The sequence below is a fragment of the Cebidichthys violaceus genome, unplaced genomic scaffold (genome assembly GCF_023349555.1).
Source record: "Cebidichthys violaceus isolate CVI_PGR_0920_01 unplaced genomic scaffold, fCebVio1.0.p SCAF_13, whole genome shotgun sequence".
NCBI classification, from domain to species: Eukaryota; Metazoa; Chordata; class Actinopteri; order Perciformes; family Stichaeidae; genus Cebidichthys; species Cebidichthys violaceus.
Genome location: NW_027176296.1, coordinates 11,152,816 through 11,180,021, shown reverse-complemented (window position 1 = coordinate 11,180,021; position 27,206 = coordinate 11,152,816). Strand labels below are relative to the sequence as shown.

Below are 27,206 nucleotides of genomic sequence, written 5' to 3'. Positions count from 1 at the left end.
CTTTGATCTGTTCTATCTTTATATATTCTGTAATATTAGACATGATGATTTTCTTAGTAGCACACAGAACACTGCCACCAGTTTATTTCATCACCCACCGTCAAATATTATATTGGTAGAGTTTGAATGCTGACTATCTGATCGCCTTAATAAATACCCTAATCACACATGCACACGCACGCACGCACGCACGCACGCACGCACGCACGCACACACACACACACACACACACACACACACACACACACACACACACACACACACACACACACACACACACACACACAGGGTCCATGGGGCCTTATCTCTTTCTCTCTGGTTGTATTATTTAAATGGACATTTAACTTCTGTGGCGTCGGTTTACTTACTGAAGATAAGTAGCCTTTCAAATGCAAATGCAGACGATTAGACTCGCACACAATAAATGCAAGTCGGCTGTCTTCGTGAATGCATCGGTTTGTGTTTTGAAAAGACAAAATGATTCAGACATTTTACCTTTTCAGTTGAGTGTATGCATGTGTCTCTTCTCTAGACACATTCATCTGGCAGTCTCTGAATTTAAAAACAGTGTGTTTTTCTTTATTGGGTTGAAGGTGAATGGTGATATGTTCTCCTGTCAGAATCGTCTGTAAAAACCGATGAGGTAAGTGATAGTGGTGGCGAGAAGTCTCCCTGTGGAGCTAGTAGCTACTGTCAATCTGAAATGAGGAGGGCCTAGCTCATGTGTGTTAGGAAACACACATGAATATGAGTCAAATAGCCTTTTCATGGGAACTTTAACGAAGCACACCTGGACCAAGTGTTAAACGCTCTGCTGTGACATGACGGACTGTTGTGTAGCCAAAAGTGCAGTGCAACTATTTGTACAGTCAAGCATTGAAACACAGCTCTGTTTTTCAGTTTGAAAACAGTTAAGATATTATATTTAAGACACTTTCATTTGTGTTGCATAATATAACATATAACTGTGCCTTTTCTTGAAAAACAAAAATACTATACATCACTTTACATCTATCGGTCACATATATATAATTTCTTCATGTCACCAGGAAAACAGGGCACACCTGAAAACGGGAGTTTGCTCTGTGTTTGTCCCCACTGCTGTCTTAACAAAGGTTGCATGACTGAATATCCTGTAGCTCCGTGTTCATTATTTCCGGTGAGAAATGCGTTGTGCCTCATCAGCATATTCCCCAGCTGGTTGCCCTTGGCGTGCCGTTGTCTTCAGGGCTGTTGTATGGAGGGAGCACATATAGATGGAGTGCTGCTGAGGCACTGTAAATATTTGGAGCTGCTGTTGCACCATTTGTTTTATGCATATAACCACAGACTATAGGGAAGGAAAGAGTGTGAGGAGTGTTCTGTAGATAGTGAGGTCATGAGCTCATAGTCTTTTATATTAAATATCACACAAAGACCGCGGAAGCGCGAAAGCCTGAATTACATCTGTGTTTTTGTCTCAAAACTGCCAAAATACTGGTCACCATCACACCCACTCCCACTGATTCCCACTGAGCATTTGAGATCGATAGGCAGTCAGAACATGTCACTTCTTTTGGTTTCTTAGCCTGCTTTTCGTGGCTATACGGGGAGAGAGAGAGAGAGAGAGACAGACAGACAGACAAAGACAGAGAGAGAGCGAAAGACAGAGAGACAGACAAAGACAGAGAGAGAGCGAGAGACAGAGAGACAGACAAAGACAGAGCGAGAGAGAGACAGACAAAGACAGAGCGAGAGAGAGACAGAGAGAGAGAGATTCAGACAAAGACAGAGACAGAGAGAGAATGAGAGAGAGAGCGAGAGAGAGAGAGAGACAAAGACAGAGCGAGGCAGACAGACAAAGACCGAGAGAGAGAGAGAGAGCGAGAGATATTTTGACAGAGAATCCTTCATATGATCAACATATATTCAGCCCTCTGATTAGTGAATGCAGTCTTTGATTTTGAAACAGTATCCTATGCTGTTCCATTTTTCTTTTCTTTTTCGGCCAGAGCAGACAGCACTAAAAACCTGCTCAGCACCAAACACCAGACAGACACAGTTAGCGACTATTTCCCTCAGGAGACAGTGTGACTGTTGGACTCACATTCATCAGGTGGCCAGAATCACGACTCCAAATGAACAATAATGTTGCCCTGTAACTGCTGTTTGTGTGAATAAGCAATGTTGTTCTCCATATCGACTTGAAAGGTAACACAGCTGAATTCCACTGCCCCCCTATATATTTTATTATCACCCATATTCTTTGGGGGAACATTAAGTCATAATTTAATCATCTACTGAATTTGTATTCAGATCGATGCGCACTTTAACACTGCCACCTCGGACATTTGTCTACGGGACTGAAACAGGAGGAAATCTCCATAAGTCATTCATCATTTGGAACACATTACAGCCATCATTAAGTCTTTTCTTTCAGTCGCTTGCTCTTGTTTCCTCTCCCTGTCTTTGTCTCCTCCAGCTTCACTGTTTTTCCCTGTCTGCTTGTTTATCTAGCTGCAAACTCCTTTTTATCTTCCACTCTAACTTCCCCTTCATTTGTCTGTCTGAATTTGCTTTCCATTTCACCGCTGCTACAGTTTACCTGCTTCAGTGATGGTGTTTCTCCTCCCTTCCATTTTCTTCTGCTGTTCTGTCTTGAGAGGCAAAAGGACAGATAGTGAAAGAGAGACAGAGAGAACAGAGAGAGGATTATGATATACAGACCATGAAAGTGAGAAATAAATGTGTGCAGAGAAAGAACTATAGAAAAGTCCCGTCTTTCTGGTCGTCCAGAGGTCTCTCTCTGGTTGGACAGAGATAGTGGGGATGAAAGCTGGATTCCTGGAGCAGGGTTCACCTTAATATTGTCATCCCGGGGAGCTTAGATGCCGAGCTGGCGTATCGCCATCTCCGTGATCACGGACGGTGGCTTTTAGCCAAACCTTAGACATAGACATGTATGATCTATCCTACGCTGGGGAGGGAAATGGAGCGTGCCAGGCCTCATAGGAGCTGAAAGGCTGATAAAAAACATTGAAGATTTTGATCCTTTGAAACATTGACAGTCAAGTTTCTTTTCATTCTATTATTGGATTTAGCTTGAACTTATTTATTCTGTTCCTGTTCAGTGTCTTTTGTTCTTTTTATTTTAATGTTCATTTGTTGTCTCATCAGTCATTGCCTCCTCCTCAAAGTGGTCCATAAACAATCAAACCAAGAAAATCATGCTGCATAAAGTTCTGGCCTGTTGAGAAGATGTAGCTCTCCAGGATCGACTAGGGTTCAAAAGCTGGAGACAGTGGCCTATGTAATGCATTTTGTAAATTGATTAAAAAAATATATAATCTCTATAAATTTGTTTTTTCTTTTCTTTGCCTTTTACGTCTTGCATTTCAAGAATGAAGTTGAAATCCCAACAATAAAGTTTAATTTGCAGTAAATTGATCTTTATTCTGAAAATGGATTTCTGAACTTTTCAACCAAACCTTTTGACTTTTTTTTCAATAATTTAACTTCATACTCAACATTTCAACTTGATTCTAAAAGTTGTATTTCAACTTTATTCTCAACATTTCGACTTCCACTAATGCTTCCACTAATTCTATTTTGACTTAATTCTCAAAATACTATTTCATCTTCACTGTCAACATTTCATCTATTAATACTAAAAGACATTTTGATTTTATGCTTCCCCTCTCATTTTCTTTCCCTTATGCCCGGTCCTAATATTCTTGTGTATTAAAGAGCACAATATAATTTATTAATCAGAGTAGAAGCTGAAGAAATGCAATTAACAATCTTAAATGCTTTGCTGCAGTGTTAATATCACACAATCTTCTTCTCAGTCAAATGCATCTACAAATCTGAAGAGAACGTGGTTCATCTATGAGTTTACACTCAATGTACAGTGTGTCTACAGGAATAGTTTTTCTTCAAAGCAACATATCCTTAGGTAGTACAACAGAGCACGTTGATGTGAACAACAGCCTGCTCTGGTCACTCTCTGTTGTCTTACATCAATGTATTTATTCTAACTTGGTCCTAAGGAGGACATTCAAACACTCACAGGCCTTAAAAAAAATGAAAACAGTACCTGGAGCATGGTCCTCATTCATCTCTTCCTGACACATATTATATCAGTGAATCAGGAGTAATGAAGCCGCTCTCTCTGTGCTTTTGAATGAACTTTTGAATGAACTTGTTTTGTCTAGGCATACTGTTCTTTTGGATACCTGTGTGGTAATCATAACTATGAAACAATGGGGTGCTATATATGATGTCTGTGTATCATTATGAGGTGGTCTTCATTATGGAGCCAACAACAAATTACTTTTGGGTGTAGAGCGGTTCAGGTATAAAGTGCTTCACATGGGAGCGAATGTCAGCAGTAGCTGCATGTAGGCAGTATCTTATCATTTAAGGCAGCTTTACTACCACATCTACCCACTGTTACTGTAAGAGCCAAGTGGCAGCAAATGTGTAAATCATCTCTTCTATACTGCTGCATTACCAAGGCTAACAGAGCAGAGCAGTACCCGGGAACTGTAGTGAGAGAGCCAACCGCCTCAGAACTGCAGCTTCTCTTTGGTTTGAGCAATGCCAGCCACTGCTCCTGTGCTTTTGTATGTGTGTGTGTGTGTGTGTGTGTGTGTGTGTGTGTGTGTGTGTGTGTCCATCCATGTGTTTCCTTGAGGACTAAATGTCCTCGCAAGAATACAAAATATGAAGGAAATCCTCCAAACTGGCCTTTTTAGTGGTACAATGTTTCATTCATTAATTTGTTGGTTCAGCGGTTTTAATGTTCAAATCAGAATTAAGATAAGACTGAAATTAGAAAAAAATGTCAGTGTGAAGTCTTCAGATATTCCAAATCAAACATTCAATGTGCTTTGTTTGCATCTGTGTGTGTGTGTGTGTGTGTGTGTGTGTGTGTGTGTGTGTGTGTGTGTGTGGACACACACTGCCCTGCTGCCCTACCACTGTTTGGGAAACTAATCATTCTCCCTGCCTCGCTCTTTGTGATTGCCAGCCCATCCCTGCACTGCAGCTAAATTGAATCAATTAAAATCGTTCTTGTAGATGGCTGCCGTTGCTTCCACACGATTAGGCTTTGATCAAGAAGAACACAAATAAATAAATAAGCCAGTGGAAAGGGAATAGAAAGAGGAATGAACTCAATTAAACAGTCGGGCGGGGGACGTGCCCGTCAGCGGCTGTCAGTGAGATGTGTGTGTGTGTGTGTGTGTGTGTGTGTGTGTGTGTGTGTGTGTGTGTGTGTGTGTGTGTGTGTGTATGTGTCAATGTAAATGTACTATATTTGTTTGTGAGGGAGTCTACATAAACTGTATGAAGTAGTGCATATATGTATGTGAAGCACCTCAGAGTGCTTATGTAGAGTGAGACTGTAAACTGATGACATCAGAGAGAATCTGAGAGAATACATACACTTCTGCATATTTGTGTGTGTAGGTGTGTGTGTGTGTGTGTGTGTGTGTGTGTGTGTGTGTGTGTGTGTGTGTGTGTGTGTGTGTGTGTGTGTGTCCTGTATATAGATTTGGCATACTTTTAAATGAATAAGCAGCATTTATTGTTAACATTAAAAGGGCTGGTCCTTTATTTTAAGGTGTATTTTAAATAGTTTTGCTTTTTAGCTTTATTACAGCTACAGTTTCCCGTCAGAAAGGGCTGTCTGACAGAAGTAAAGCGGTAAAAATATTCTAAATATAACCTACACAAACTGATATTGATATTTTTTTGTGGGGGATACATTCTATGTATCTTGCTGTCAGACAGCCCTTTCTGGCAGGGAACTGAAACCGTTATATCACTCTCTTCAAATCCACAAGGCACCACTGACAAAAAGTGTCATTTTGACTGATGATAACCCACATAAAAAAATCAAAACTCAGCCTTTCAGTTATTTCCAAACTTAGCACAGCTAACGATGTCTCAGTGCTAGCGTTCACATTATCCGTAACCCTAGTGATTAGCCTATGTCACTGCTTTTTGCTAACGGCAAAGTGCGTGGGTGGCTGAGTGGGCGTTCCCATTTGAACACACAAGAAAACAACGCAGATGGAGTCGACCTTTCAGTACCATTCAAAGGATTAGCAATTATGAGCATTTGAAACATAATATATGCATTATGGTTACTATAATCACAATTAATGTGCTATCACGCATAAAAACATCAGTCATATTGATCTATATTAGTGTGAAATATGAATGTATATGAATTTAAAAGATATGATATGCTCTTTCAATGTAAAATATGTGTAGAATGGGGGCTCACCATACAGGTTTCTTCACAGAGCAGTGGTGACATCATTCCTCTCTGGAATTACAGGAGCATGTCCTCCCTCCGAGGCACTACTCCAGGTGTCTATACATGTGGCCTGAATGCATCCCTGTGGAAATGAACTGTAGTGTTGACTGACACTGGTTTATGAGCTCTCCACTTAGCCACGGAGTGGGGCGACTGTGAGAGCAAGAACATGAAAGAGGACGGGCGAGGAAATATGTGAGGGGGAAGGTTCACGGGTGGGGTTAGCGGCTGAGTGTGGGGTACTCCCTGGACCCCTGTAGCAGGTAATGGAGCTTTTAACATGGAAATCAGAGGGAGAAGTAGGTGGTGATGGTGGCAGTGGTGGACATGAAATTGCTCTAAAAGAGCAGAGCTCTCCTGTGGGTACACTTGAGGTGCCTTGTCTCATTAGAACATGCAGATCTCGCCGGCACTGGATCTTTATGCAACCGCATTGAGCAGGAGTACCTGAGAGGTTTAACTGGACAGGGGAAATAGATGGAGGTGTCGATGGAGGTGGGGGTAGTGTAAGACTGATGCTGGGATGGAGAGGAAGGACTTGCATATAGAATTACATGTAATGCATGCTAATGTATTACATCAGCCCAGAAAAAAGGCCATACATTTAAAGCATGTATGATTATTTGTATTATTATTACTTGTTGCATTAAGTTGCAGTTTAGACCCGTTTATCAGAACTCGGGTCTTATTTTTGTAGTTTACGGTTGATTTCTAAATTGTGCTCGCTGTGTTCATTGCTCAGGTCTGGGAACACACTGAGAAGCACAAGTGTGACCGGTTTTTAATCCCAAGGTTAGCCAGACTTATTTGAAAGATAAAACTGGGATGAATGCCAAATAATTACCAAACTGTAAACATCTGTTCAACTCTGACCTTCCATACTGACTGTACTTTCTTTATACGCGTTAAAAAAACCTCAAGTCAAAACTGGTAGGGTTGAACTGTAATCATACACGGTTATATGTCATGGATAGATGCTAAAGATTCTTCATCACTTCATGCTAACATGTTTTTCTCTCTGAAAATAGAAAATGAACTAACTTACAACATCTGATTTGTTTTGGCCAATTTAGAGGATTTTAGAAGTTAGAAATTTTCTGCAGTACATTCATACAATTCTTTATGTCTTTGCTTCGAGAAAACAAATCCGTTTTGGTCTGAAAAAAGCAAAGAGCTTTTTTGTGGCACATGACTTGTGTTATCATCCCTCTGTAAGTTCTATTTGAGGTTGGATCATAGATTTAGACACGTCTCTCTCCAAAATGAGCCTGTCAGTGTTATATTTAGCGTATCCATACTTTAAGTGGCCCTACAGGGCAATAACTCTTGTTTTATTGCAGCAAATTATTAAACAGCCAGGCTTGTTGATTTTCCTTGTACAAAAGGAGAACTATGCCTCGTCATCTACTGGCAGTTATGCTTGGATGTTCTAAAAAGTAGATTTTTGAAATAAGTAAAAAAATATATATATATATAGTTAAACTGTTGTCTCCCTGATGGTGTTCATGTTTTTCATTTTATAATGGATAAATTATGGATATGGATTATTATTATGGATGGAAAAATGGATTTATAACTGTAAACTATGAATGTATTTTTTTTTCCTAAATGAGAAAAATAAAAGTTCCTCAAATGATTTCACATTTTTATCTGAATCTCATTCCCAACTTGCCCTACGCTTCAAACTATGACCCTCTAGGTTCCCCTCTAGTGTGAGTTTTGGACAAAGGGTTATTTTGTTTTGAGGTTTACTTACGCAACAAAACTATCCCTACCTCCTCACAAAGCAGACTTTTTATATCTTCGTACTCCATCAGTTTCTCTGAGCGTCTAATGATCCATGTCGTCAGAAGATGGGTTCACATTGGAGTTAGTTGAAAGCAATACAGACACTAAAGAGTGCCTCAGTGCGTCGGTATCAGACACTGACCAAGTGTCCATATTTGATGGGTTAGCAGTGAGAATGATTTGTCATATCTATTTGAAATCATGTCTTCTTCCCTCTCATCTATCCATGATGGCCTCGTGGTGACAATGTAGAGGCAAGATGAACAACTCGCAGGGTACTGCTTTTGCTAATTGCATAGATACATAGTTATGGATTATGGTCTGATGCTCTTACAGAACAGAAAACGTACTTAAGTCTAATGACCATCATCAACTCCCCTCCTCTGTCCTGTCCTCCTGTCCTCTTGTCACTCTTCATCACTTGTCTTTTTCACAAAAAATAAATTGTAGAGACATTTTACTTTTTGAAGAGCAAAGTTTACTTGTAAAAGCTTTTCTTTTGTATGTTTATTTCACCAATGAATAATGTATTGGCTGTGAACTTCTATGTCAACATGTGTAGGGCTTCTTACAGGAATCTTATAGCAATCATATGTTCATTTGAGACGTTTGGGTAGCACCGTTACAACCTCTCTTCCTTTCAGTAATGAAAAACCATCGAAAAAGTAAATGGTGTACATGATATTGCCATTAAATCTCTTTTATACATTTATGTCACTTGTTAGTTGGGTGAAATGATCATTATTGCTACTGAACACTTCTGCTTACGACACTAATAGCAAAATGAAAAGAAGGCTACAACTAACATCTTTCGTCTTTCGTTCTTTGTCCTTTCGTGCAGGATTCCTGAGTACAGGGGACCAGGCCGCCAAAGGGAATTATGGCTTGCTGGACCTGATCCAGGCTCTGCGTTGGACCAGTGAGAACATTGCTGCATTCGGCGGCGACCCGTTACGTATCACTGTGTTTGGCTCTGGCGCTGGGGCTTCCTGTGTCAACCTGCTCACGCTGTCTCACTACTCCGAGGGCAACCGCTGGAGCAACTCCACCAAAGGTAAAGATCCTGAGTCACCGAGGAGTTCACGTGGGACCTTCATGAATATACAAGTATGCACGCAGTACTGTATGTGCACCTCAGTAGTGTGTGACCTGGTGAGTGCTTGGTGCAGAGGAAACCCAACACAATTTAGTATTGGGGTGTTTTTTGCTTCTGTCACATTTTTCTCTCGGCCTTGATTTTGACTGCAATATTATAATATAATATTGTTATTATATAAGTCCTGCACCTCTATGGAAATAGCACAATCGTGGCTAGAAGTAGAGAGAAGTCAAACATGTCTGTTGTGCAGTATAACAATGCCATAAATCATGAAAAAAGAAAAACACACAAGTTGAATTTCTTTGATAATATATTTACAAAAATGTATAAAATAATGGAATCTATATATCCAACATTTTTCCAAGTTGACACAGGTGTTACAGTGTTGATGAAATGGACGTTCTACGTGCTTTATATATTGAGTTATTCACATTTTTACTACCTCTACTTACAGCTTCTCCTCTCCTCCTCTCTGCTCTGTGTTCAGCAGCCTGCCATTCATTCACTGAATTCTTGTCACGTGACTGTTAGTCTCACCGAATCAATCATAGCTTCCTAGTTGCGCTGAGGAGTGCAGAATTTAATGTTTTTTATATGATCTGTTGAGAGTAAACGGATTATTTGGGGCAAACTTCTACTTGTAGAATATTGAAAATATTTTTTATGAAATATCACAATTTTAAGCTTAGTTTTGGTTGCGTTTTCTGGAAGCGCTCGTCACACATGATGTGTTCAAGGACCAGCTTCTGTTTATGATAAATGGTGTAGTTTTGGCAATTGTTTTTTGGAAAACATGCGTTTCTATCCCGACGGCAGGTTTTGGGTTCTTAATGTATAATTGAGTGTGTTTTATTTGCATACATGAGCTGCTTTTCCTGCATTTAAAAGTAGGTTTGGTAATCTTTTGCAGCAACATTTTTGATATGTTTATTGAAATCGTCATTACATCCTGAGAGCAATCAATGACTATAATTGCTGTGACAAAAAAAAAAATTGCTTGTCACCAGAGTCTTCCACAAGCTCATAGCTTGACAGCTGTGAGTACTAACTATAGCTATGTTGGTTGTTAATGTTGATAATGATAATTTTGGGTGAGGGAGTCCTGAAGGGATGTGTTGCCGACTTGTCAACTTTCTTGCTAGATTGAGCAATTTTTGGAGCTAGTACTGCTAGCTACTTTCATCTATCTAGCATACTCTTGCTTGTTTCTCAATATTATCAACTCTGCTTTTAACTATAACTACAACACCCAACTGTGATAATGAGATAAATTCAAAGAGTGTTGTTTTCACCTGGTCAAGCAAACTACTAGACAAGACGAAACACTCCTAAAAGTATAATATATAAACTGCTCCAAGCTTGCTTGGTGTAAATGCACCATGACTACGAGGAGGCGATTGGACAGGTCATAATCTTGTTTTAAAGACGCACTCAATTTTACGTTAAAAAATTTGATTTAAAAAAATATATCTAGGTAATATTCAAATGAATGCTACTTCATGTAAATAATCAGGTACAACATTACATAAAGGGGAAAAATGTTTTGAATCTTATAAAGCACATGGAAAGAAATGTAAACTCCTTAAGACTTTAGGTCATTTAAAGAATAAGGCTAGTGTTATTCTTCAGCATCAAAACCAACAATGTGTTCATCCTTTTCTCAGAACTTTCTGATTTTCCTAACCCATCTGTGGCTCTCGGCACCAAACTCACTGACTCACTGGGAAGATTTAAAAATGGGACAGAAATTTCTATTCTTAAAAAAAGGCTTAGTAATTTCCTAAAACAGCCGAGCACTGTAGTATTTACACAATATCACTCAAACAGGAGGTACATTTGTTTGGAACTATTTTTAGCGTATTTAAACAAATTTGGTATGACCTGAGAGGTGAGGGTCTCGTGACCGACTGGGGCAAATGTAATTTGCACTGCCACTAGCAACCTATATCTTGCATGTTTTCTGCCCGCTGACTAGGCAAGGCAGGGCGAGGCAGCTTTATTTCTATGGCACATTTCATAAGTGGGGCAATTCAAAGTGCTTTACAGAATAATACACATATGAATAAAACATTAACAATTAAAAAGTAAAGGCAAGATATAGAAAAGATAGGGACAAAGCCTCACCATCCAGTTTAAATGTAGGCTACTTAAAAGCTAAGCTAAAAAGATATGTTTTAAGCCATTACACATAATATAGCAAAGTTACTAGCTTTGACATGAATGTGGTCAGCCATGGCTTTTCTAATATCACCTGTTATTGTAGCAGCTATTGCAACTTTATATCCAGAGTCCAGGGTAACACCAAGACTTCTGGCTTGATTCTTATTCATGAGAGACAGGAAGTTAAGGTGAGAGCCAACCTTCGGTCTTTCTTTCTGTGGTTCAAAGACAATTATCTCAATCGTATCTGCATCCAGTCATTCATGTGTTTGATGCAGTAACATAGAGATTCAACAGGTCCAAAAGACATATTACTACAAAGTTATCATGTAAACTGTACTGGCTGTATATTTGACAGTTGTTTTAAAGAGTTTGACTGAAGACTGAACTGGTTATTCAAAATTAGATGTGTTGTCTTTTTGACATGTACCTTCTTCATTACTGTGATTCTTCATTATTGTGATTGTGGTGCAAACCAATTTCCCAACAGGGACACATAAAGAATCTATCTATCTATCTATGGACCGGGCTGATAGAAGTATTTTTTTATGCATAACAGACCCACAAAATTTGTAGGGAAATGATGTGATTATAGAACTGTACAACAGACAGTGGGAAGTTACTTCATCCTGTTTTTTAAAGTCTGATAAGCTAGAAGTTATGTGCATGGATATATCTAGGGTTTAATATCAGAAGTTTTCATTTGTCTTTGTCAAAAGTAAATATAAGTGAAACAACAAAGCAATGCACTCAGGTTAATAACAAGCTTTACCATGTTGTTTTTTCATTTTCTGAGAGAAATGTACATGCTTTTTTTTTTTAGTGACAGATGCTTTATAAGCCTCTTCAAGCTAAGGCTACCGAATGATGGAATTAGCTTTGTTTATTAAACCTGTGAGCCGGATGCAATCGTCTTTCGTTCTGCTGTGCACTTTCCCAGTGAATAGTATGAATGACGGTGAAGTTAACCCTGATTCTTGAAATCTTGAATCTTGAACATGTCACCCAGTGCAATAGTGTGGCTCATCGATGAAACTCATATAGAATATCATCAGCCTTACCTTTCAACCAAGCAGACGTTTCAGAAACTGATGTGTGTGACATAAACCTTATTAAGTTTATCAAGGTAAGATGAATATTTCTAGCACCTTGCCTCTAAAGGAAGTTATTTTTAATCCTAATACTTCACTTCAACTTTACTTCATCTCGACGCCTACCTGATATCCTCAAGTTGTATGTTACTTATTTATATACTGTATATAGCAAAGATTCCAGAATTTCAATATGTTGCTTTGTTTCCTGCTCTGTTGTTTTTGTCTCCAGGACTGTTCCAGAGGGCCATTGCCCAGAGCGGCACAGCTCTGTCCAGCTGGGCTGTCAGTTTTCAGCCAGCCAAGTATGCCCGGATGCTGGCCCGTAAGGTGGGCTGTAACTTGGAGGACACTGTGGAGTTGGTGGGGTGCCTCCAGCGGAAGCATTACAAGGAGCTGGTGGATCAAGACATCCAGCCAGCCCGCTACCACATTGCCTTTGGACCTGTTATTGATGGAGATGTTATACCTGATGACCCTCAGATACTCATGGAGCAAGGTATCAATTCACTTTGCTTAAGAGATAGCGATTTCTAACAATGTGCTTACCTTATTTGTACTGTTAACAACCATTCTGCACCATCTCTTTCAAGGCGAGTTCCTCAACTACGACATCATGCTGGGAGTTAACCAGGGCGAGGGCCTTAAGTTCGTGGAGCTTATTGTGGACAATGAAAATGGAGTTCAGGCTAACGACTTTGACTACGCCGTGTCCAGCTTTGTGGATGACCTGTATGGCTACCCAGAGGGGAAAGACATCCTCCGAGAGACCATCAAGTTCATGTACACAGACTGGGCTGACAGGCACAACCCAGAGACACGCCGGAAAACACTTCTGGCCCTTTTCACCGATCACCAATGGGTGGCACCGGCTGTCGCCACAGCTGACCTGCACTCCAGCTTTGGGTCACCGACATACTTCTATGCCTTCTACCACCACTGTCAGACAGAACAGGTGGGTCTACTTAATGGATTGTCAATAATATGATAAAAGCCTCAAAATATTGCTGGCTTGTTCCTCATCTCCTTGGGTAAAGCTTTCATTTACTGCTCACAAACAAAACCATACAAATCCATAATCTAAGACCAAACTGATATTATGAGTAGTAAGATTCATGTACTACTGGTAATTGCAGCATTTTACATCTCAAGGACTCATACGTCATTGCGTAACGGTAGCACCCAACCTCTGATTCCCCACCATTCAACACTGTTTCCGTTGTTTGAACTGTTAAAATGCATCTCTCAATTATAGATGTACTCTGAATTTGGGATTCAGCACCTTTAAATTAAACAGAAAGGAAAGACAGTTTATGTGTGTTTTCCTGCTCAGACTGTGCACTGATCTCATAATTTACCAGGAAATCTAGTTCATCCAGTTTTTTCTCCACACCAGTTGACTCTGAAGTTAAAATATAGTCACTTCATGCGGGCATGTCTTTGCCTCAGTTTACACCATGTGAAGCAAACCAGCATCCTTTTGTTTCCAATTGCATCCTACTATTGACTTTTGCACCACCTCTGAAATTTGCATTTTCCTCAGCTTGAACACACTACAATTACTGTAATACAGTGAAACCATCATTGAAAAGCAGACTGCCTATAGCCACGTCCACACAAAGTTATAGAAGAGGCTTCTTTGTGTCAGATTTGTGTAGAAATCTGCTTCTGATTATTTTGGAGCACAGAACTTAATTGCTTCGTGACATGAAGGCAGCTTACTAGACAGTAAATAGGTACAGCACATAATGGCACAGAAGAAGGTCTGATCTTATTCCAATTACATAATTGTAACTGACTAAATTGGGCTTCCTTAGTCTTTACTCTTAGTTGTACTTGTATAACTGCATATTTAGTGTTTTGCTTATACAAAGCTACAATGACTAGTTAAGTAGTCCTGAAATAAAGTAAGGAGTGGGGATTAAACTCACATATTTTCTTTTGGCATGTTCTTCATTCGACAGGCTACAGCGCATAACATGTATTTCAACTTTTCCCAATTTCTCTCTCAGTAATACAATGAATAATGGGCCTGATATGGTAGGCAAAATAATATTAAAAACGTATCTCATTTCCTCTCTCAAAATGTATTGTATTTTTCCAGCTACGTTGATCTGTCTGTGTCTCTGTCTATGGTCACAATACCCACTCTGTGAAAAAAAGAATGCCTTTCAGTGTCCTGTCTATGTCACATAAATGTAATAATACTGATCTGATTTGATTCCTCTGCTGCTCATTAGGTCCCACCGTGGGCAGACGCAGCACATGGAGATGAGATCCCATATGTGTTTGGGCTACCGATGATTGGTCCAACAGAGCTTTTCCCCTGCAACTTCTCCAAGAATGACGTGATGCTCAGTGCCGTGGTCATGACCTACTGGACAAACTTTGCCAAAACAGGGTAAGATGACACTACAAACGTGGCTCCTGAGGGCTGATACAATTCACTTTCTATGTGTTATCCCGTTAACTCTGTCAAAGCCTGTTAATTGAGGTCAGATGTAGGTCTAGGTTTACGCATGAAGTGATGAACTGAAGTGGCTGCAGCTCAAACTCTGTTATACTTACATCCAGCATTTGTCCTTTGTACTAGTTCATGTTTGATAATGTTGCATTAGCTACCTTCATCTTTTTCTCAAGCTATCATAAAATAGCAGAGATTCATTTCAATCAATCAGTGCACTTAAATGCACTTAAGTAACTGGGCTACACGTTCTTCGAAGTTTCTTAAATGTCATATAAACAAGAAACCCAGTTTAAGTGACCCAGATAATTGATAAGAGAAAGCCGGTTTCTGTAATTGGGATTGTTGATTAGATCGGAGTGGGAGATTACAGAAATCTGGTTTCCCCAGGTAGATTTCGCCAATGTTTTGGCAATGTATAGGGGAAACTAGGTTTCTAATCAGCTTCATACAAGTATGTATGTGCATGAGAAAAACTTCAGTCAGTGGGACAATAACAGTAGAGCAGCTGGATGAAAATAGAGATCATGTCACAAAGCGAAGTCTGAATAAAAAAAATCAGGACTGACACAGCGCCTTCCCTCACTACTACAGTTCAAATAAGAAAGCAATGTTTTCACAATAAGGCCAGAGTCTGATTACTGACCTGATGCATGAACTCCAACAGGCTGTAATGCACAGTGAATGCCTAGTGACTGAAACAAGGTATTCTCCAAATCATCTGTCCAGTCCAGAAACCTGATTTACAAGCACATGTTCACATGGATAACATAGCTGTATAAATGTCTGCCACAGGGTTATTTAAACTATTTTTGTCGCCAATTGTTCTGCAATAGCTCTTGCGGCACTTGACAACATGCGATTACCATTACAAGACCATGAACTAATTGATCATTTCATTGTGATTATGTTTCCTCAATATTAACCTAGACTTGATGACTAGGAGTAGTGAATTGTGCTATTGTGTTTTATGGACTGTACAGTGTAATTGGTATTCTATGCAGATAGCCTCTACATATCTTCAAATACATTCTTAATTAATGGTAGTGGCCTGAGGAGTGACATTCTTGATGGGACAAAATTAAAATCCTTTCCCCCCCTTCTTTCTCGCGCTGCCTTAGAGCATGTAGTCATGGCGGTAATTGTTTTTGGAGAGCTTAATGTGGGGACATTGGCTTTTTCTGTGCACTGCCCAGTAGCCTGAGGGGAAGAGAAAGGCCTAATGATCTACATATATAACCCCAAATTGACGTGGAATGCCGGGTACCTGGGAGATTTATGCCGCCAATTTGAATGGTTAAGCGTGTTCCTGATGAGGTCTGGCTGGCTCCATATGCCACTCTCAGACAATGGGGCTCTCAGTGGGTCTGAATGGGCCTCCATAGCTCACATGGCTGGCTCTGTTCTACTCAGATTAAGTGTGAGGGGGTCTTTTTAGCACAGGATCCCCTGTGGAATGTGCTCTGTAAGCTCCTCAGTATATTCTGAATATAAGAGTTCATATGGGGTTACAGACCTGTATTTACAGTGCTGTTCATTTGTGTGTTTACCAAAAGTAGATGGTATATAATATTAGTTTAGTAGCTACTTCTTAGTTTGGTTTATTGCAACCACTGAAGCATATGCTTTATGGAAATTATCAGCATGGTTTAACGGCATCTTTACTCCTTGGCTGGAGGCTTCTTTTTATGTATGAATTAAATATAAATAGCTTCATTCTCAACAAGACACCCAACATTTAAAAACTTTTTTTTTGCATTTGAATAAAACTTAAAATGAGGGACACTTCTGAGGTTGTTAGCTATCTTAAGACCTTTTCATCCAATCAGAATTTTTAGAAAACTAATCAACTGTGAGCAAAAATACCCATTTTGACCTTTTTTATTTTATCAGGTGTGATATCTCAAAAACTGTTGATTAATAGGAACCCTAGGGGGGGTTCATCTCAGCACTACTTTCCAGTATTTTCATAATTACACTGATTAGCCTGAGGGAGAAGCTACACTTAGGACAGAATTAACATTTTAATAAGCAGAAGAGTCCCAAAAATTCACCTCCACCTTTAGTTTACCTATAGTTTTACCTGTGCCTCAAGTTGACAGCTACATGGTGACATATCTGTAATTGATTGGTGAGGAGAGGATCGCATCTTTCATGGGAGTGCATTGATCTGCTATAAAACCATCAGCAGATCTTGCCACTCTGTGAATTCTGTCATTTGAAACTCTGTCCTCCATTACTCTTTTTGTCAGGGATCCAAACCAGCCTGTCCCCCAGGACACCAAGTTCATCCACACCAAGCCCAATCGTTTTGAAGAGGTGGCATGGACACGCTACAACCAGAAAGATCAACTTTACTTACACATTGGACTGAAGCCCCGGGTCAAAGAGCACTACCGTGCCAACAAGGTACTGTTAGATATCACTAAATGCATTTCTGCTTTAATAGCCATCCTGGAATGAAATACACAGATTTTGCACAGCCCAGCCCATTAAATGGCTGATATCTGTTGTTATCACTACCATTCTAATGCTTCATAAAGTGCAAACAGCACCATGACTGTGACACAGTCACAGTTCGAAACAGTTAACTGTGTGAATTGAAACAAAACTACTTGGTTAGGTTAAGGAGATCATGTTTTAAATAAGGACATTGTTAAATTCACGTACGTGTAACGTTATGTCGTGTGACATGCATTCCTTAAGTTACATGGGACACAAACAGCGGTTTTCTGGGTGAAAGACTTGTATTTGTTTGAACCATCCATCTACCCAGACTTCCTCCCTTCAGAGACGTTGTTGCTCTTTACACTGTGTCACCTGACTTCCTCCTTTGCTCCCATCATAATTACTACAGCCGCTTGGGGTCAGGGTCGTATTCTACTTCTTGTATTCGTATCCGTGATCAACCTGTGAATTGATGATAACAGCTTTCTGAATCTACTAGAAGGCGAAGCAGGCCCCTTCTAACCCATATCTTTAAGGCTGATAACCATTTAATCAGATAATAACATTTGAAGTGGATAGCCAGCTATGTGGGTTATTATACAATTTTCTGGTATCTTAGCGCTGGCTAACTTTTAATAATGATAGATTACAATGTCAGTCTATGCTATTTAGCTAACCTGCTCTGGACCAGGACAAATGTAGAGGATAGATTCAAACATATCAACAACCCAACTACTGACCAATCAGATCACATTAGCCTCTGTCAGTATCTACTGTAAATCATGAGTCACTTTGCTTTCCATTATAAATATGTAACTAGACTAATAAACAAAGGTTATAGCTATCCTATCGTGTTGTTTTCCTGCAGTCAAACTCTATATGATGGAGGCAGTCTTGCCCTTTTGTTGATCCGAAAAAAAATGGTCTTATTCCAGACTATTGCCACTATTCTGTTTTCTAGAATATGAAATTAACCCTCCTGTTATGTTCTGGGTCAAATTGACCCGTTTCAAAGTTTGAAAATCTAGAAAAAATATTTTAAAGTACTTTTTCTGTATGAAACTTATTCTGCTTGCCTTAATTAGTGTAATCAACGTTTGAAAAATAAATACAACCCCCTGCAGGTTTCTATAACAGAGATGATGTCTGGGTCACTTTGACCCGGCAGTGAAAATGGAGGCTATAAGGGGTCAGAAGTGTCAAGTTTAGACCATTTCTTTCTTTGAAAACGTGAGACAAAGTATTTCTTACTCCCTCCCACCATGTTTCACCCCATTTCTCTCACACACACACACACACACACACACACACACACTCTTTCTCACTACCCCACCTGTGCGAGAAATACAGATACTATTTTGATGGGAACCTTTTATAAACTCCACCCACACTTAGCAGGGGAGGGTTGCTTGAAAGTCCTACCAACATTTCACTCTGCAGATGCATACAACACAGCAGAATACTGTAGGACAACATGAGCAACAGAAACAAAAGGATGACAGCCCTGGAGGCTCTAGAGCACATCCTTGATCACGACAGTGGAATAGAGGAGGATGTGTCTGAAGATGAAGACCATCTTGAGGTCAATTCAGAATATAATGGTACTGATTATGAACCATCAGATGAGGAAACGAGGAAATGAGGAAACACAATCACACACACACACACACACACCTTGTTCATTGTGCTCATCTCTTGTTCATTTTTGTAAATTTCTGTTTCTTAACACTATAAATGAACATAAATGAAGTTTACTTTCAATACTTTCAATCCTTTTGTATTCATTTGGCTTGATTTTGAGTGAGCGGGTCAATATGACCCTGAACAGCAGAGGTGACTCATCTCTATTTATCTACATCACCCCATGAAAAAAAGAAAGTTTCAAAATGTACAAAAAATTTTGAAATAAATACATGTTATGGTAGACTAATGCAATTTATATCTAGGTTTTTCCAAAGTACCAAAAAAAATGTTTGAACATGTATTTTTCATGAAAACGAGTGGGTTATCCTAATTGAACTATGATCTATGGAGGGGTGAATAACTCCATTCCACTAAATACTGATTGAATTGTTAGTAATGGAGTTGGTGATGAGGTACAAACTATATTTATTAGGATTTTTTGGTTTCTGACCACTTTTGGATGATTAAACATGCACCGGGTCAAATTGACCTGCGAACATTATGGCTGTACCTAAAAAACGAACATAACAGGAGGGTTAAGTAAATTGATCATACAAGCAGTGTTTTTCATGGCGATTAGAGCAGGCAGGCAACACAGCCAAAAAGTGTACCCACTCTGTGAGAGAGCACTGGCCAGAGTGAGCATGCTGTCGTCAAAAGATGGGCAAGAAGTCTGAAGAAGACTGAGCACACACTCCTACAAAGAGCTGCCTGAATGCAAAACAGCTCTGCCCGAAGTGCAAGATGTTTATAGGAGTGAAGAGGAGAGGACTGAACGGCCAAAATGAGTAAATGCAAGTTATCTGATGCTTGCTAGATTCAGACTTTGTTGGGGGAGACGTAATTGTAAGCCATATCCAAGGGCATAAACACCATAGTCTTTCACAGCATCCTCCATACCTTAAGTCAGAAAGTCAAATGGTTTGAAAATCTATCAAGATGTTGGGAAATTTGACTTTGGAAAAGTAAGGACTGTTTCAATAGAAAATGTGTTGGAAGACAGTAAATGATTTCCATTTTTTCCATTTTCTTCCCTTTCCTCAGGTCAACTTATGGTTGGAGCTAGTTCCTCATCTGCACAGCCTCAACGAGGTCACCCAGCTCATACCCACCACAACCAAGGTAGGTACTAAAACATCTATATTTCCTCCTGCTTCTTAAAGTGAACTGCCTGAGTTCTTCCCTTTTACAAAAAAGGTTATGAAATAGACCTAAGCAACTTAAAAAAAGCAATATTAATATGCAATGTTTACATTGTTGGTAACCAAACCCTTGTTAAAGTATCAGACATGATACATATTAAAGTGCTAGAAGAACAAAAAGAACATTGTTGAAACTTTTCAAATCAATTATATTCTGACTGTTAATCTTCCCATCTTTAGATCCCTCCACCTGAGGCTACAAACCGCACCCCGAAGACCAAGGTTCTAGTGACCAAACGCCCTAACCCAACTCCGTTTCCCACCGAGACCCAGGACAGCCACATCCAGCCACATCTGGTGGACCAGCGTGACTACTCCACTGAGCTGTCGGTGACCATCGCTGTAGGAGCTTCCCTGCTCTTCCTCAACATTCTGGCCTTCGCCGCCCTTTACTACAAGAAGGACAAGCGCCGGCATGACGTCCACAGGCGCTGCAGTCCCCAGCGGAGCGCCGCCAATGACCTGGCTCACACTCAGGAGGAGGAGATAATGTCCCTGCAGATGAAGCAGCACTCGGACCTGGACTGCAGGGGAGTGGGCGACTCCCTGCACCCGCACGACGTGGTGCTGAGGACTGCCTGTCCGCCGGACTACACTCTGGCCATGAGGCGCTCACCGGACGACATCCCTCTTATGACGCCAAACACCATAACCATGATCCCCAGCACCATGGGGGGGCTCACCTCGCTCCACTCTTTCAACACCTTCCCCAGCAGCGGGCAGAATAACACCCTACCCCATCCGCACCCACACTCACACTCCACCACCCGGGTATAGCCCTGTGGATGCACCCACACAGGCAGGACTCTGATGGCTGAGGCAAAAGCTAACGCCACTGCAGCAGCAGAAACTTAAGGCCAACATGCTGTCCACCACAGATATGTCAGGAGCTGAAATGCCAGCCTGGACTTGCCAGACACCCATGGAATTACACTGGGATTGTACACCCGGTTAATACCTGAGGGAATATAGTCAAGGATTTCTGGGGTTTGGACCAGAGGAAAAAAAAGAAGAATAATGTTTTTGTAGAAAAATAAAAGACAAGAATAAAAAAGTACAAATAAGAAGAAAAACAACCTCACAAGCTAAAACAAAGGAGGATGTTTTTTTATTATTATTTTTGTTCTGATATTGCAGCAAAACAAGGTACAGTAAACTACTTTTTCTTTCTAGCAACAGATATGGCTTTCGAGGCTTTTGACAAATGACTGCCTGACAGTATTATCTGGAAGCAGAACAGAGCATCAGACACGCCTCGGAGGTAAGAAGAGGGGAGCACTTTGTAAAAGAAAGAAAACATATTGTTTTCCTTTGGCATCATAGAGCAGATTACTCTGTGCGGCACAGAGTAGATGCGGTGCAAACCAATTTAGGCATGTGTTAACTTCATAAATGGAGGCTATGTAAGATAAAGCAAAAACAATTGTTGAATAGAACAAAGGAAGGACTGGAAACTTCAAGGAAAAAAGAAACCCTGTATGCACAATGGAACCATTAAGAGGAAGAAAAAAATGTCACAGATACTTTTCATCCATTTATTTTTGAGGATCGGGAACAATTTTATTGTATAGAACCTATTTACATATCTAGATCTGTACACTAAGCACCAGGCTGTTAAAGCCGTCTTCTCTTAGGGTGTGGGTGGAGGGTGTGAGGGTGTGGGGGGGGGGGCATCTATACTGCAAACCTGCCAGCAGGACTGAACCAGTGGGAATCGGGGATCCACCTTCTGGCTTTCTGGCAGTTCCAACTTCAACACAAAGAGCTGGGGGACAAAGGATAATTGGATATTTTAGCACGATGCGCATGACAATTTATCTGCTTGATGGCTGCCCTGCTGATTATGTCATTATTAAGAATAATTTTCTCCCTCTCCCTTGCATTGGAGCAATTTCAAATGGATTTCCTAATTGGATTACAGGAAAACACACACCCTCCCAGGACCATGGGAAATACAGTTCCAGGTTGTGGATGTTGCGGGCTGGAGTTGGGGACAGAAAGGGGAGGGGCTGGGGATATGGTAAAACTTTCTTGCATAACATAATATAGCTTGAGTGGAGCTGGGCATATAAGGACTAGTTTTGTACTCTGTGTGTTGGTACTACTTTTTGATAGTGGTTAAATCACATTACACTGTATCAATCAAACTCATCGTACCTTCAGTTGAGATCAACGTTCTTTGCTATTCTACCTATTGGACCACTTTACCTTTATAAAAGTAATTACCTGCACTGTTAATTCTATTGCCCACTTTCTTTTTTCTTTAACTGGAAGGTGTGTTGATTGAGTGACACAGTGGGTGCCCGTTGGTATGAAAAAAAGATGGTAATGGTGAAAATATGGTGAAAGACTGAATCTCTGGGCCATGTAGCTTTTCTTTTCCTTTATCCTGCCAGGTTCTGTAGAGCTGTTTAAACATGAACGCCTGTACATGACTCCTGCAAGTCTAAGGCCAAGCACAGACAGATCACATTGGGTGGAATTCTCTGGAAATGCACAGCGGGTGGACAAGAAGAAGAGCTAAGGTCAGGGTAGACCAATTCCTGATATACTTTCTATCTAGTTTTCATCATTAGCCGAGGTTGATCATTTTTAGAGGCACATTGCATTATGGGAAGAAAGAGAACGGTTTCCTTTAGCAGCTGAGAGCCCTTAGTCAACCCTCTTTACCTCACTTTGAAGAGGTACTACTTTTCTTCTTTTGGCCCCACTCTTTTTCTACTTAAGATTCTCTACTTTCTCATCTTTTCTACTGAGCTGACAGGATTGGCCGTTTAGCAAGTGGTTTCCCCTCACATCCAGACTGCCCTCAGTTCACTGTCTCCTGCAAGACTGTCTGCCATAGTCAACATCTTTAGGTCAGTGAGGCCTTGGCGGCTAACGATGTTTGCCTCCGAAGTAGGAGTGTGTCATACAGCAAAGCAGACTGCAGTCAGATCCAGCAGCATTAGAGTCATTGCAGTAAAGTGGTGATCTTCAAAATAGAGAAAGAGTAATACCCTAGATGGCAAGCCTATTGTGCTGAGACAGATACAGAAGTCTGATTGCTAGCTCAGAGATGCTACTTGGTAAGCTGAAATGCTTGTCTCCCTATTTTCCATTCACTAAAGTGTAGATGTTTGGAGGCCTCTGTTGTGAGAATACATCCTGCCCCTTTTGGCTCACTCACAGGCACTGTGCAGTCATTCAAAATAATGAGCACAGACTACTGTTACCCCATATAACACTGCGGCAGACAAGCTGGATGGGGGAATAAAATCTGGTCTTTCATAGGGAGTGTTGCTTTTTGGGTTAAGATTTAAATTGAATAAACTAATTACATCTGTGTGCTCCAGATTGTTTCTCTGGATGAAATGAACCACCAAGGCTTGATCTGGGATTTCAGCAAAAGGAAGATTCCAAGGCTATTATCACACGTCATCCTTTTGGGACATTTGTAATACCCTTCTCTGTAAAAGCAAGCCAACAACATCAAAAAAGTGTGAATTCCTGAATCTGAAGACTATCAGTACTGTAGGTTTGTTGCATTGTATCGACAGGCCAATAGCTTTTCCAGCTCTAACATTTTGATTGCCCACACACATACATATATATAAAACATTTGTGCAGACACCCTTACACGCAACCATGTGCTAAGTAACTTTCCAAGTGTTTCTACTCAAGATATTGTACATTTATTAACACCCTGATTGCCTGGACTCAGACTCAAGATCATTAGATCCATGTAAAAAGCCACATTACTTTGTATTTGTAACCCAAGTTAATGGCTGAAATACATCTCACAACATGTTAAGGTAAACCTTAAAGCAAAAGGAAAATGCTGATGTTTGCTCGATAGTCTCGCATATTTTAACAACAGCAAAAATCCCTTCCATGCAAGACAATATAATGACCAAGATATTCTGAATACATAGATCGTAATATTAAACTATAAATCATTGTCAACTGTTCTAGGATCAGACTATACAATATGAGCCCAATTATGACCAAACTCAGACTTGAAGGCTAACGCAAAAATTTGGGGCAATTCCCAACGTTGCAACAAAAAGACTAGAGTGTGATTTCTTGCACTCTCTCTAAGCTGTTTTCTCATATGAACTTGGAGTTGCCCATTCAAACATATAGCACACAGGAGATTTTCTGTGTCAGACACGTTCTCACCTACTGTAAAACCTAGTAGAGCTCCACTGGTTACACCAGTTAGAAGAAAGGCCTGATACACCTACAAGTTTGAGACGTATGACAGGAGCAAAGTGATAAATCATGTGACGCAGTATATAGATCGACAAAGTCCCCATGGGGTGGCAGCAGGGGGATATGTAGCGGTCGGGGGCGATGGATGAGTCAACTCAAGTGGTCGCTGTTTATGTACCGTATAAAATTTGGGCGTCACCCAAACCACATTCTTTTCTTAAAACCTAACCCAGCAGTTTAGTTGCCTAAACCTAAAGTTGTTTTTTTAATTCACAACGGTAACTTTTACACCCTTTCAATTGGCTGATAACATTCAACATGGGTAGATCACCTAATTTGACATTTATAATTTGTCTACGTTGCCATCTTAGAAGACACAAACATTGTGTAGTCTGATCCAAGCATGAGACTTACCATCACATTTTGGGGTGGCCTTTCACTTGGATTTATGTTAAAACCATTGTGACTCACAACATGCTGGCATTTCTGTCATATAGCACTTCAAGGCACCCATAAACCTTCTCACTTTTCAACTGTAGGATTGCAAAATTGCTAAAAAACAAAAGCTCACAGGTCTTGTTAGTCCACACATGTTAGTATGCAGTAATGTCATTATAGTGAAAAATATGTTTGGCTCTGCATTACTAAACCAGTAACATGCGCCTGGTAAACGGCAAGCCATGAAAATATTACACTATTGTGCAATAGTGAGCACCTGCCCAATTCAAGCACTGCTCTCCAGAGAAATGACATTGGGCAAAGCAAGGGCCACCCATTGAATTAAACATGTAATTGCCCTGATGAGTAAATAGTCGAGCAATTACAGGGCCATGCTAAGTAGTTAACAGTTAAGGATGAATGCTAATGAATTACTTGCCATGCATTCATTCGTCTGACCGGTGATAGATGATACGTGCAAGCCAACTGTAGTGTGAGGAAAGTGAGAGAAGTGCTGGTCAGCACCTGACATAGTTGAGATTAAAAATGGAAATTGCTAGAAGCTATTGTGGACCTGATGTATGGTGGCAACTGCTAACAAGATTTAGCATGTGTGGTGACTACATACAACAGTCTTTGTTTTCTCATACAGTCCTGGTGGATTGCTTGAGGATGTAAAGCTAGACAGACTGACTCAAAAGTTATTTGAGAGGATGTGCTGCAATGACTCATGAATTAAGGGTTATATAAGTGAGGAAATGCATTAAATAGCTGTATAATGCCTAACAACTGACAGAGAAGAAGCATGGTTACCGAAGCAACTTGAAACAGTATCCTTAGTGAGAAAAAAAATTCAACTTTTGAAAGCAAGAGCACTGGATGACCTTCACACCGATAAAGACAAACACAGGCGTTACAGATAGAGAGAGCTAATCACAGCATAACTTCCTGTATCACCAAAAACTTACATAAACAGGCCAGAAAAAGTGTTGAGAGGTGGATTAAATCTCGAGTTAGCTACACAAATTAAGTCAGCTACAATAGATGTGAAGAATAACTGCGAGGAACCACTCACTGACCACAGATAGAGTACCCACCACCTTTAACGAGAGTGAAGTACTTGCTCGCCATTACTACTGGCTGATTGTTTAATTAACAGTGATACATAGCATGCTGGTTGATTAATTCCATAAGAGACTTCCGGAGCCCCACTTAACAAATTCACATGTACTTTCAAATGCATGTGCTACATCAACCCAGTTGCCAGATTTTTTTTTTGGCATTGTAGGTTTCTTCAAACCATGGAATATTTTGAATGTCAAAGTTTATGAACCAAAAACACGTTTCATAAATACGTTTTTATATCAGCCTTTCAGAAACAATGCCACATGGTTATCGTGAAACGATTAGTGAGGATTAGGAAACAAAACTACTTGGATAAGGTTAGAAAAAACATGGTTTGTGTTAAAATAATAATGTAACATTACAACTGTAACAATGTAACTAGCGTAAATAAATAACTGTCGTTAGCTGACTTTCTACTTCCTACTTTCTATGTAACAAGCGTAGTCGACTTTAAATTTTGGTTTTACACATGACATGAACTGCTGTCTCCTGGGTGAAAGTCCTGTGTTTGTTTAGCCACCCATCCCAACCCCTAAGTGGACTTTCGTGCTTGTTATACACGTTATTGTAGCATGTAGCTTAACGGTCACTTTATGTACTTTGTCCCTTTCTCTGACCAAATGCAAAAAACTTCCACATCCAATGTGTCCTTGGTTTGCAGAAACACACAATGCCAACATTCTTATTCGACAACTTACAGTAAGTATGTACATTTGAGCAGCCCCAAAGTTGAGCATGGACAGACAATGCAGCAGACATAGCAATTTCGATGTTCCAAGTTCAGAATTTGCTCTTTGGCAGCTACTGTATATTGGAGGACATCTGCTTTGCATAACAAACTTGTTTCATTTATACTAACAACTCAGCCGGAACAACAAAAGTTAAAAGACCAGGTTAATGACCTGATTTGGGCGTGGGGAGTAACATTTTCACCATTAGCACTCAACAGTTTGTGTTATCAAGTTATAGGCTCCATGTTCACCTGTTAGCTAGCTAAGTGTCTGATCAGCTGTTTGCTGTTGTTGACACATGCTTACATGTGGATACCAATTGGATATTGAAGGTGCCCTGTGACGTTTTCTTATTTTGGTTTATTCAGTGTTATCTACAAAATGGCCAGTTACTTTACTATGGCCAAACAAACATACATTTCTTACATCATAAAGCATTTAAAAATATTTTTTTGAGAAAGTTTTGAAATTTTCTC

The 27,206-nt window shown here is 40.1% G+C and overlaps 1 protein-coding gene across 3 annotated transcripts in view; it reads left to right on the top strand.

Annotated features, from left to right (window-relative positions):
- Positions 1-21,883, top strand: part of nlgn1 (neuroligin 1) — a 429,789-nt gene extending 407,906 nt beyond the window's left edge. For all 3 annotated transcript variants that reach the window (XM_068707744.1, XM_068707745.1, XM_068707743.1), the window contains 7 exons: positions 8,937-9,149; positions 12,678-12,944; positions 13,039-13,400; positions 14,686-14,846; positions 17,162-17,318; positions 20,085-20,162; positions 20,423-21,883. In XM_068707744.1, the coding sequence (XP_068563845.1) occupies positions 8,937-9,149; positions 12,678-12,944; positions 13,039-13,400; positions 14,686-14,846; positions 17,162-17,318; positions 20,085-20,162; positions 20,423-21,019 (1,835 nt within the window). In that variant the 3' untranslated portion in view covers positions 21,020-21,883. The remainder of the gene's footprint in view (positions 1-8,936; positions 9,150-12,677; positions 12,945-13,038; positions 13,401-14,685; positions 14,847-17,161; positions 17,319-20,084; positions 20,163-20,422) is intronic.
- Positions 21,884-27,206: the final 5,323 nt, after the last annotated feature.